This window comes from Phaethon lepturus, unplaced genomic scaffold, assembly GCF_000687285.1.
Source record: "Phaethon lepturus isolate BGI_N335 unplaced genomic scaffold, ASM68728v1 scaffold34619, whole genome shotgun sequence".
Lineage (NCBI taxonomy): Eukaryota > Metazoa > Chordata > Aves > Phaethontiformes > Phaethontidae > Phaethon > Phaethon lepturus.
Window position 1 is genome coordinate 9366 of NW_010566147.1, and position 13061 is coordinate 22426.

General features: G+C 44.8%; 1 protein-coding gene across 1 annotated transcript in view; it reads right to left on the reverse strand.

Annotated features, from left to right (window-relative positions):
- LOC104627260 (EF-hand calcium-binding domain-containing protein 4A-like) overlaps window positions 1-10139 on the reverse strand; it is a gene marked incomplete at its 3' end in the record, with an annotated part of 18258 nt that extends 8119 nt beyond the window's left edge. The window contains exons 1-6 of the mRNA XM_010295397.1: window positions 9891-10139; window positions 8308-8419; window positions 5352-5523; window positions 3077-3223; window positions 2680-2770; window positions 2457-2549 (exon numbers count right to left, since the gene is read on the reverse strand). Of these exons, the coding sequence (XP_010293699.1) occupies window positions 2457-2549; window positions 2680-2770; window positions 3077-3223; window positions 5352-5523; window positions 8308-8419; window positions 9891-10103 (828 nt within the window). The remainder of the gene's footprint in view (window positions 1-2456; window positions 2550-2679; window positions 2771-3076; window positions 3224-5351; window positions 5524-8307; window positions 8420-9890) is intronic.
- Between the last annotated feature and the right edge of the window lie 2922 nt (window positions 10140-13061).

Below are 13061 nucleotides of genomic sequence, written 5' to 3' on the forward strand. Positions count from 1 at the left end.
CAGCAGTCAAACTGCTCATCTCAGATGACAAGTAGGGCATCTCAAGAAGGATCATACTAACACATCAGTATCTAGCCAGCCATACCAGCTAACCGGGGCCCTCTGCTGAAGCTGGTGCTACGCAGAAATTGTGGTAACCATTTGAACTTAGTGCCCCAAAATAAAATGATACAATCCATGCTAGCAGCCAGAGGGGAACACCAGGAACCAGTTCTAACCAGTATAGTAGGTGGGCAGAGTCGGCCTCCACAGGGTTCAAGGCTAGGTGGTTGTGTCAGACACAGCAGCACAAGCAGAATACAGGACAGGAGATCACATTTGCTAAAAGTTCCAGAAAGTTCTGAGCACAGAGCCAAGGTTAGCCCTTTAAATACCACGTGTGACAAGTTCTTGCCACATAGACAGAATACATGGACATACGGATAGATGTGATCTCACTACAGAGCAGTGACTCTTGTGGAAACCTGTTTTTACCTTCAGCCTGCCTTCTCTGCACCTTCAGATAGACTCTCAAAGGGAAAGTAAAGTAGTATACTGTGGCACAAGATAAAGTGCTTTTTTTCTTGCTACCCTGCTCTCTGCCAGCACATGCATGCAACAGTCACAAGCAGGGGTGAACAGAGCTGACCCTTCCTAGGTTCCTTGAAAGACAAGCCATAAGCCCCACATCTCTTCCCCACTGAGGCTAGAAGCACAAGTCACAACTGGCGTTGTCTGGAGACTTACAGTTCTTTGGACATCTGGGAAAATTTGAGCATGACCATGTATGCTGAGCAATGGAGTTGAGACTAAGAAACAACAACTGCTTCCCACAACCTTTGGATCCTTCAATAAGCCAGGGGATAGGTTTTATGTAAAGAACCTGCCCCTCCCTAAGAAGTCTATCACACACAGCTCTCCCCTTTATGTTGTCTGTACTTGGAAGCAATACGAATAACATGATCACAATACTAGTCTTATGCCACAAGAGGGACCTGATTATCCATGTAACTTAGTACAAGCCTCAGCGTTAAGAGTGTCAGAAGTGACCATTTGAGTAAGAGTAAGTGTTCATGTAGCCCAGTACTCTGCCTTGACCCATAGCAAGAGGAGATGCTACCTAGGAAGAGCATGCCCGGACACCTAAATATGGTCCTTTCCCATCATACACCCCCAGCATCTATGGTCCCTGGATGGTTTGTAGGGATGTTAGAGGCCACATCCCTGACTATTCCTCCTTTTAATAAACATTTACAAACCTGTTTTCCATTTGTTTGTCCAATTCATTTTTGAACTGCTGATACTGCCTGCCTCCCGTGGCAAAAAATCCAGCACTAATCACTATGCAAAGAAGTATGTTCTTCTAAATGAAATTTATACTGGTCTCACTGACTGTCCCTCACCTCTGCTGTTGCAGGATTTAGGGAATAACAGTTCTATGTGGACCTTACTCACCACCTTCCTGAGTCCATAAAGCTCCCTTATATTTTTCCCTCAGTCTCCTCCTCTCCAAAATCAAGTCTAAGCTTTCCTAGTTTCTCTTCCTAAGGCAGATACTCACTTTCCTTTATCATGTTAGTTCTCTGTACTTTCATACTCAAGAAGGACACAGTGGAGTTAGAGGAGACCAGAACTGCACACACCAATTGAGGCACATCAAGGATGTGGGCAGCAGGAAAACTACATCCTCTATCTTATTCTCAGTATCCATTCTGAGGGCACCTAAGTTTTGCTGGATTTTCCAGCTGCTGCACAATATGCTGATGATTTCACAGAAGTGCTGCTTCATCCACATCACAGCTAAGTATCCAACTTGGATACCCCCAGTCGCCAACATCTTGCAGGTACTTCCCATGACTTGTTTCAGTTCTTCAGACAAAAAGGAAAAATACATCCAGAATGGACCATCCCATACAAATGTCCATGCCAGGGATGGCAGACTAGAGGATAGTTTCAGCTTTGATCTTTCCTGTGACTGATTAATCAAGACGTCATTAGATGGTGAAATGCAAATATACAGTATGTTAGAGCTCTAAGTGTCACAGAACTGTTCACTCTGGGTTATTTTGGAGCAGCCAGAAAACACAAACTAGATAAATTTGGCTCTTGTATGTCCATACACAGCCTTCTTACACACCACAAAAGGCTCCAAACTCACAACTTCCAAATTTTTAGCCCGTCTTCCTTGCCAAATAGCTATTGTACAATTTATAGGAAGATTGTGCCAAGAGAAAACAAAGCAGATAAGAAAATGCATGGACAAAACATTCACAGGAAGACATTACAGTTGAAGACAAACCAATCACTTGACAAACCACTTCAACACCTTCAGAGACAGGAGAGAACTAGACTAGCTAGTACCAGATTAGCTAGTACCAACCCTCAGCAGATGAAAACCATTCTCAGTCAGAAAAGGCCTTAGCAGAAAGACAGTAGAAGGGGACATGCTTCTTTAGAAAAGATTTGGCTCCTGTTACCTTCTTCTGGCGGTAGAGGATTTTCTCCAGCTCCTGCTCTTTGCTGCGCAGTTCCTTCTGGAGCAGGTTACTCCTGTCATGTCTCAGTGCTTCCTGCAGAGGTAAAGATACACAGCTGTGCATACAACACCCAGCACGGTAAGAGCTGTTCCTTGGTCAGATGAGCCACCACCTCTGCTTCAGACCAGAGAAAGTTTGACTTCACCCAAGAGAGATGAGGTACCTGGCAGATCAGCCTCTCCCTTTCTGCTTTGATCTGTTGCTCCATTTCTTCATAAAGGCACCTGACTTCTCTGTCATGGTCTGTCTCCTTCCTACAAAAGGCAGGGTGTGCACAGGTCAGGAGACAGAAAGAGAATACAGAAAGAAAACAGGCGAGGAGGGTGGAAACATATTTCCACAAACAGCAGCGTGGCTTTGAGTGGGATTTTAACCAGACCAAATGTTACAGGTCAGCACTGATGCAAAACCAACCCGTGGGGATCAGATCAAGATAAAGAGTAATTTTATTACAGCAAGAAAAATCTCTGCGTCCTGTAATCCAGTCTATCCTTGCATTTGAGGCAGCATCCAAGCATCAGCTGGTTCCTGACAGTGAACGACCATGATATTATCCTTACCGCTTCAATGCCTGTTCCATAGACTCCTTCTCATGATTCACCTCCCTTATGTACGATGAAACACGCAACAGAAACTCTTCAAAATTGGGTAAGAGCTCCGGTCGCTCCTTTCGTAGACGAGCCCAGAGCTCCCGAATCTCATGTGGACTGAAGCAAGCATACAAGAGAGAAGGAAAGCAAATGAGTTTCTGTGTCATCTTATGAACTGTTATTCCAACTCCAACATGCAGTCGGGACAGACAAACTGCCCTTCTCCAGTGATGACTTCCATTACACCATCATAGAAAAGAGGGAAGTTGGACAGTGAAAGCGTGCATGTGGAGTGATTATCTACTGCAAGGTTAAAATAAAGGAGGTCATCTGAAAGAGGAAAAGTCATCTAGGAAACAAACCTAGAATGATTGTTTTTCAAATATTCAGCAATTACATGTTTGATGTCTAAATCAAGACTCAGAGAGATGAACATTCAGCAAATTTGTTGTGAACTATGGTCAAGCAGCAAACTGTTATAGCCCAGGAATTTTAGCACACATCACATAAGTGGTGTTCTCACACCAGGATGCTAATGTCCTTATTATTTATTTATTTTACAGGGTTGGAAACTGAGGCACAATCAAAAGAAGCAAATTGGCCCAGGTGTCACATCAGGATAATAATGGAAGAAGCCCTGGAAACCGAGTCTTCTTTTTCTGAGCCTGCCAATAATGTTTACACTCTTTTGACATTTAATTCATCGCAACTTAAACACAGCACTTACATATCATGTTTCTTTTTGGGAAGAGCTTTTTATTATTTTTAAAATTTTTTTTTTTTTTAAATCCATGACGTACTTTGGAGGAACTGCCTTGAAATGTACAGAATAGTTATACCTGTAGACATTATCCAAATAGATATTTTTCTTTGTCTATGTATTTTTCTCCCTTAATATTCTTTGTGAAAAAAACAAACAAAAACCCCAAAAGCTCTTGATTCCCCCTGCCACCATTGCATGATAACCTCCTTTTTCTGTCCCAAGTTGAAAAAGTTACTAGTGCTTCATCAAAGCTTCATGTTTTAGATAAAAAGCCATATTGAGTCCTCTCAAACAAAGCCATGTCTTTCTAGCAAAAACAGTGAAGCTAGTTCAGACTCCTGCTCTGACTTCAGTTAGCCTCTGTTTTATATTACTTCTTCACAACAGCTGGCTTGGAACAAAGGCATGACATGACTGAACCCATTGCATACAACTGCAAGTGGTCAAAACAAAACACAGGATGATTGCACTTTAAAGACTTGATGCTTCTCAAAGCAGAGTTGTAAACAGCAGAGGCTATTTTACCAGAACAGTATTATGGCCTTTCACAGTGTCATTCCATTATTTGAGGCATAACAGCTTTCCAGAACTTTCAGGACAGAAGAAGTTGTTTAGCATTAAAAGAAACAGGCAGGTGCTTCACATCACAATGCAAAGGAGACACAAAAATCTGTTTCATGGCAGATGCAGCTCTGAAAGCAGCAAACTCCTTCACTCTCAGCTTCTGTCTCTGATCTTGTCAGTCTCCTGACCCTGCCTGGGCAGCTCCCTGCAAATTGGCAGCACTGTTGGACTATGATGCCTGAAAAAACGGGCTGCTACAGATGCTGTTGGGCACCCCAGCCCCAGCACATGTGCATCAGTAAGAACCAGCTATGCATAATCCTTCACTTGGGAAGGCCCTAAAAAAAGGCTGGATGACACTGGGGCCAGCAGACTCTAGGGCATTAATATTAAATGTCAAGGTTCACGTGAGCATCCCTTGCCCAGTTTAGCTTTTCACACTCTTCAAGATCAGCCGACTCCCAAACAGCCCCTTGAACACAGATCTTTCACAGAGACTCTTGTAACTAAGTTTGTCTGAACATATGTGAACAGTCACCAACAATTTTGGAACAGACAGCACACTCATCCTCCTTACCTTGTCTAACCCCCACATGCTTCTTTTCATTTGCTGTGTGCAGATGGGCTTCCACGCCACCAACTGCTACATTTTACAGCTGTGGTATAAACTATAGTTTGAGACACTCTTTGCGAAAAGCACTGAACTAAAAGTAATTGTAAACTGATGAGAAAACCCAGACTTCACTGCATTTGTTACCAAGCATATGAAAACCCAAGACAGAAGTACAGAAAGCCCAAGCATTGCTTCAGAGAGCAAACAGCTCAGTTCACCTCTTTCGTCTTTGCTCGTACTTTGAAGTTTTGGTATTGCAAGATCAAAACAGGGTAGAAGTAATGCCATGCAACTCTCCTACTTACTCTTCAAACATGTGGGCTGCTCCAAGCTGCTCCATCATGGAACAGAATCGTTGCTCTTCATCATCATCTGCTGGGTCCAAGTCATCTGACCAGCCTGACTCAAAGGTCTCCTCATGCCTGGAGTGATCCATTCTCCCAGCCCCCTGACACAATTCAACCCCTATTAACTTTCCTGGTGGAAGGAAAAGGGAAGGAGAATAAAGTAAAACTGGATGTCATTTACTAAGCTGTTATTTAAATGGCAGCCCGATAGAGCTCCATGAGAAGCTGCCTGCACACTGCTGGTGTAGAATACAGCTCCTGGTCAGTAAAGAGCCTCCGTTCTGACGTCCTGAGTGACGTCAGTGTCCAGTCTGCAACACTGGGACTGAAACTGGTTCCCAGCCCACCAACAGGCTGTTAGGGCTTTGCTCACATCTGCATGAAGATGATCTACCACCCACGACCTTGGATTCTCAGCATGTGAAGCATGCAGCATTAGGCCACTTCACTCCCACGGAGCAGTGCTGTGGATTCAGTTGTCAGTGATCCCATAAGCTCCCTCTGGGACTGCAAGGCCGGCACTGAATAGCACCATGTCTCAGTTCCCCAGCTTAAAAAAAGTGAGGAGGAGATCATTACCCTTGCCTTCTCATGTGTCACATCTGTTCTGATTCAAGTGCTGTGGGACAAGGACCACCTCTCGCCAGGATTGTGTAGAGTGTCTGAACAAAATTAACTTACTCTCCAAACATGTCTTCCTGCCCCATCCCACATACAGATGGCTTCCAGCTATCTGGATCCTGTTTCATGCTGAGATACTAATGCCATGAGAACTTCATGCTGTGCAAGGCATGTGACAAATACTGGTGCTGGGAACAAATTCTCCTCAAAGAAACAAATCAAGCAATCTTATCCAAAATGCAGGCACTCATCCCGTATACAGAGGTCAGACCGCCATTAGCAGCTACTCTTCCTTTCCAAAACATACCTGCTTGGTTCAAAAGGCAGAAATGACATCCCAGCTACAGGGCCAGGATCCAAGGGTGTTCAGAGCACGGATGAGAACGTGAAGCTGCTATAAGGAGAAAAATATCCACTGTTTGTGTACCTCAGGTCACTTAACTCAACCACTTCTTAGCTCTGTATGTCCAGAACCTAGCCACGACTCTCCCGCTCTTAAAATGTGCTGTAAAAAAAAACTTGCAGTGTGGAGATGCAGGCCCTACTCAGCTTAAAACCTGAGGCTCAGACAGTTATTAGGGAGATGGGCTTAGATTAGGCACTTTGGATGTCTAGAGAAAGAGTCGTTATCTCTCATTATCTCACTTTTACACATGGGAAAATTGAGGTAAAGAATGATCTGAAGGTTGTTTTGACACCCCAGAAGGATCTCAGGTTGCTTTGAATTGAACATTTTAAATGTATGCTCTTTTGTCGGTTGTGCAGATGCACCCTGTAACCTCTCAGAAGCTGCGCAAGGAGCCCTCTCAAGAAGCAGAGTCACTTGCAGCTTGGACCACTTCCCTTGATTTACCCCCTGCACACGCCAGAAGGAAGACAGCAATATGCCAGGTCAAACTCTTGAGTTTGGGGCAAAGTCTGAAAAGGATTTCAATAAAGCCAGACACAGAGAACAATCATAAAGAAAAGAAATAGAGAAATGAAGTATTTTGCTTAGACTGGAGCAAGCCCCGTGGAGTCAGGCTACCAATACAGGGTGGTACCTGACAACTGGTGGCTGACACAAAAAGAAATCTTGCCTACCTCTGCCAGCAATGACACCAAGGCAGATACTCTCATGATGTCCATCTATGGCTCTGGTGATTCTCAAACATCAAACAAGGAGATTTGGGAATCACCAAGCCATAACACAGAGGGCACTGTGGATGCCAAGGTGGCATCCATTCACCTTCTACACAGCGCTGGGCAGGAAAGCCCATGCTCCAGGGATGACTTTTGTTCCTGGCAAAGATGGCAGAACCAGCCAACAAGGCTTCACCCCCACAGGCAGGGACACAAGGCAGAAACAGGTACGGTCATCAGGCACTCAGTACCTTAACACATTCCCAGAACAGGCTGGCCCAAGACATAGCTTTCCACATTCATTCCGAGGAAATCTTTACAGCTTCTCCTTTCAGGGCTGGCTGTTTCTGGCCATTCAAATTGAAGCACCAAAAAGATCCCCCTCTCTCCAAGTTGTGAGAAAGCCAAAAGCAACCACAGTCTACACAATCAGGACACTGCAACTCAAGAGCCTCCTCAATCACTTCTGAAAACCCTAGGTCACCTGTGTTCACTTGCTTTGACCTGATCCCACGAACACATCTACATGTCCAAGGAAGGCACTAACAGGGTGCAGATTTTCTAAGAGCTTACAACCAGCCAAGACAAGTAAGCATCTATGGCAAAGGTTGTTAGTGCTATGGTTATTCTTCCTCCTTAACACCTATTGCACTGCTTGTGCTGCTGGATAACAACTCTGGTATAGGATTAGCATTCTCCTATTGTTTGTAAAAGGCAACAGCCAAGAGGAAAGCAAAAGCTCATTTGCCAGTGTGCTAGACTTACTAACAGGACTGCTACTAATAATTTCCTTGAACATCACTGCATAAACCAGCTGAAGACAGTTGCCAAGAGGAATATTTCTGTCCCTTCATCCAATAAGGGTCCTTATTCAGACGAACAACTGTGGATCACATGGCCAGATATAGGCTGCAGTATGTACCGTCTCCAGTAGAAGACATTCAGAGGCTGGCTTCACCAGGTAGGCAGGTAACAGTTGTGGAAGAAGACAACAGGAAGAGGGATAGCAGTATTGCACACATGTTCTCCAATGATATTCACATAAGCATGGGGCATTGCCTTGCATAGCTGGTACAGCTTCAGCAGAAGCACTGCACTTTCTTTCTTAACAACATAAAACATCATGTTACAGGCAGGTTTTTTCCTTCCTATGGCTCTGTGTTGTCCTTACCTAGTCCCATGCTGAACTCCACAGGTGTCAGATATCCGTTATTGTTCTGTTCCAAACTGTCAAAAACAGTCTCCAGCTGTTCAAGGGTTAGGGGGAGTTCACTCTGGAGCCTCTGCAGAGTCAAAAGAATGAACAAAATTAAGACATGACTCAAGTCTTCCCTGTGACTAGCTCCTGTCCCTGCCATCCTCAGATTTGGCCTACAGCGATGTACCCTTTCAGCACTGCATCCTGGCTGGGATGCAACAGCCTGCCATATAGCTGAGTGATGACACAAATGGCTGTTTGGACCCACTGATATGGCAATGCTTTCCATTACTGGATGATTCAACCAGGACTGCAGAGAGACCACTTCAGGTCATTTTGTTTGGAGGGAGCTCAACTCTTTTCCTCCCCCACTTCACAACCGCTATCTCTTAGTTCACTGCCTGCCTCCCTCCACCCCTGCTCAAGCCCTGCCCAAAGGTGGCTGCACCCCAGGGGCATTGCCAGCCTCCTGTGACCACGTCTGCTCCGAGGAGAGCTCTCCGTGGGCACATCAGGTACCAGCTCCATCTCTTTGGCCAGAAAGGGAGGACAGACTTGTGAGCATCTGGATTCAGTTCCCAGCTCTTACAGGAAATCTTGCAGATCATAAACAAAGCGTTCAGTCCATAACTGAGAGTTAGGTTTCTTCTATCATCTTCAGCCTGTTGGGATCATATCACTATTCCCACAACATAGACAAGGAGCAGAGAGATTTCCCTTCATAATGCATGTAGGGAGCACCTAGTGTGAAGGGGCACCCAAAGAAGCTTCCAAATAACAAGACTAAAAGCTCATTACTGTCCATTAAACACGCAGCTTTAGATAAAAGCTTAATAAATATTTATTAATGTAACTGTACAAAATTAGGCATCACACAGCCTAAAACAAAGTGAGTCAATAATTAAACAAGCATGAACCTGCCAAGTGTTAATTACCAATGGAGGGAGAGATGAGACCGAACAAAAACAGTCTGCGTGTAACCTTCCTGATAAACCATTAAAACAAAACTCACAAAGAACTACAGAGACTGTTAACAAATACTGTTTTTAACAGAAAGCAGCAAAACACATTATTCTAGAACAAAGTTATAGTTCAGGTCTAAAGTGAGTTTTTGAGACCAGGCTATGATTGAGACAAAAAGTTTTACAGCTTTCTTTGTTAGAAGGCTGAAAGGTTGACGGATTTTTTCATTGTTGACTGTGGTGGGGTTGGGGGGGAGGGTGTTTTGCTTTTTTAAATTAAACCAAAAGGTTTTTTCCTCCCAGATTTCCCATCCACTGCATGCTTAATGTTTGTAGGATGCAAGTTTTTTTTTATTGTATGCATTCCTTAAAAACTTGGAATTGCAGTCCCACTTGTCCCAGGAATTGCCTGGAGGCCCAAGGCGCTCCTAGGATTTTTGCTTCCTAGCAGCTGGCTGTGGCAGTTTGGTTCCCAGAAATCTGAATGAGACCGCATGCACACCCACGCTTGCCAAAAGTAAAGCCATGCCACATTCTCCCCTCTTCTGCCACCCATAGCTCCTCCCAGGAAAGGGGAAGGACTTTTTCCCTCACCTGCATGTCCACCTTGGTGATAAAACCCTTCTCGTCCTTGTCACACAGCTGGAAGAGCTCCCTTGCCTTTTCGAGCATCTCCACCTGCACATCTTCCAATTCACCTATTTGGCTGGAATGAGAAGCACCAGGAGCCACCCCATCCTCCTCATCCCCTTCCCCTTCTCCTTCCCAGCGGACGTATCCCAAGAGCGCTCCCCGCTGGTTCTCCATATTTTCAAAGTCTTTTCACCCAGGGCAGGGGCAAACCGAAGAGCTGCAGGGCAGGAAACAGAGAAACCCCAGTCAAACATGACCCTCCACTTCCACCCCACACATCATCTAGTTATGTGCCTTGTTGGTTTGAAAGAACAATATTCAGCACCCATATCTGTTACCGAGGGGAGGGGGCAAGACAGACGGTGTGCAAAGAGTTTGTGTCATAGGTACACACCGTACACAACATGGGCATAACCAAGCCTACCGCACAGCCATAACCCTCCACGCTGTGATAGGCTCCAGATCCTGCACCAGGCAACGATGCTTTTTGGCCATCTCTCCTTCTCTGGCTCAGACCTACAGGGCAAAGTTCTCTGCTGGTAAAAGCCAGGTGCCAAGGGAAGGTTTCAGCGAAGATGAGGGGATAGGAAGGGAATAGCATGCAGGCAAACCTGCATGGGAGCATAGTGGTAGTCCTACATTAGCTGAGACAGGGGACTCAAAACACTGCAAGCAGGGCCAGTTCCCAGCTCTCACACAGCTCCCTGGATGCCCTGTCTAGGATGCTTCCCTCTGGTGTTAGTTCTTCTGGTAATAACATGTGCTTTTCTTTCCCCTGTTACTTTTTTGCACCACCTTTGAACACCCAACCTGAATCACAACTGCAAGAACCCAGAGTAGGACAAAGGCAGAGAGGAGGAAGATTTGTGCAAGTGACAAAGGAAAGCGAAGGAATGTCTCTCCAAGCCCTCTGCTGCCCAAGTCCCCTGGCAGGCCTTTCACCTCTGACATTTTCTTGTTAACACTTCCCAGATAGTAACGCCACCTTCTTTCATGTTATTACAGCACAAAGAAAGGTCCATCAATTCCTACACAGGGAAAAATTTAATAAGCTGGGCACTCCTGCCTCCCAGCCTCTGTTTTGTGAGCTCATAAGCTGCCAAACAAAATTTTAATCTGAAATGTTCACCTTTATAGGAAGGAAACCACATGATTATGGAGAGATTTCAGAGGCCAAAGAAAACAATTCCCAATTGCAAGTACCTAAAACAAAAAGGCTAGGACCCCTTTAAGCACAGCACTACAACTGTAAAGACGCATACAACACATCCCTGCCCCAACCCACCTTCCATCTTACTGATGCCTCATAACACTTTCCAACGCTTCTCGGCAACACTGCCACATTTTTTAAGCCTTGTTGCACTGATTGCTTTAGACTTCTCCTTCTGCAGATTTGTGTTCTGCATTGCAGGGCAGAAGTGAGCTGTACAAGCAGGCTGAGAGCAGATTTAAACAGTACTAGACAAAGAGGGCTTGAGGGTTGTTTTGTTTTTTTTTTTTTAATCTCCAAGAAATTAAAAGCCACGTACAGATGCCATGATAACAAACAAGTTAATTTTGTTTGCACTTTTAGTACAATGGGAGGATAAAGAGCATGATGGCCAGAAAGAATGTCACATGCGAGAACTATATGAAGCTGACACAAAAGGAGAAGGCAATTATGCACCACGCTACTTGACTCCGTCTATTACTGCTGGTTTGTGAGCCAGAGGGTGGTTCTGCTTCAAAGAACAAGCAGAACGCTTCACTCCCTATTTCAAATCAGTGTTTTTTCAGGGCACCTCCGTTTAGTGTCACTTGAGAAGATACTTACTTGAAACTGTGCACAGAACTACTTATAAATGGGTACTATTGTATGTTTCTAGTCAAGTAGACATCCCTGGCAAGCAATGGACACAGAGCTGGACACAAGCTTTGGGGAATACTGCAGAGGAAAGAAGGGAAGAGGGCATGAAAAGCAAGAAGGCAGGAGGTGTCTTTCTCTCTTGCTCTTTTCCAAACCACCCCTCCTACCAAGCTTTTTTTTGTGTGTTATGGAGACAACACAGCAAAATTTGGAGACTAAAGCTTGATTCTATCCATTAGCTGGACAGTCAGCTTGCTTCTGATGACAAGTCTGTATGTGTTAGTAGTGAAGAGGTCAGAAAGAACCCCAGCTTATTTCCCACATTCAATTAAAAGTTGCAAAGCTGGCCATGAAAGCTTAAAAAAAAAAAACAAACCCCACCCAAATATCTTATGCTGTATAGATTTTACAGGTCATTACAGTGAAGAATCACATAGATAATTATTGGCTGCTACAGGCCACTTTGCTGAAGCTTTTTGCCAGACCCTTTCCTTCTGCAGAGACAATCTCGGCAGAAGCAGCACCCTGTACCAGACGGTAAGTGCAGGCGGCAGTGGGGGAGGAAACAAAACAGGAGTTCAAAGCAAGAGCCATGATAGGATTGCAGAAAACAGCCAGAATAAGAAAAAGTGCAAATAAGAAATATGTTTTCTCAAACATCCCTCTAGCTGCCTGAGAGACACTGAGGTCCCCAGAGAAAGGATATCTTACTTTCTTGTTAGCAGCTTCATTGTTTCTATTTCAAAAGCCAGAGCAGCCCACGCAGACAATGTCTCCCCAACTCTGCTGCAGCAAACAAAAGGTTATACGAGGAGGATGTTCTGTTCTCTCTTGGAGACATATTTGCAAGCTGAAATTGGACCCATTACATCACTACCTCTAGCATCTCCTCATTTTATCAAAAGCCCAGCTGTACTGTAGCTCCCAAACACTGTCTGAGCTAAAAGTCTCCTAATTAGAAGAGCTGGGAGCCTGACATGGACAAGAGTCTGAGAGGGTTTCACTCACATGTAAGAGACCAAGCCTGTTAATTCAACATTTGGAGTGCAGGCTCTTGTTCAGGCTCCTTCAAGCCAGATGTGGCTCTGTCAATGGTGAGACAGCACTTGTAGAGGAGCACTTTGCCACAAAGTGGCAAACGAGAGCCCCAGTAAGCAGCTCTGATGGACTTCTGTCCCAGAGGCTTTTGACTGAGAAGTTCTTCGACTCCATCCCTGTTTCTAAGCGCATTGCATGGTATGAATGCAGATGAGGCACAAAGCAGATCTCAATCTAGAAAGTGCTGT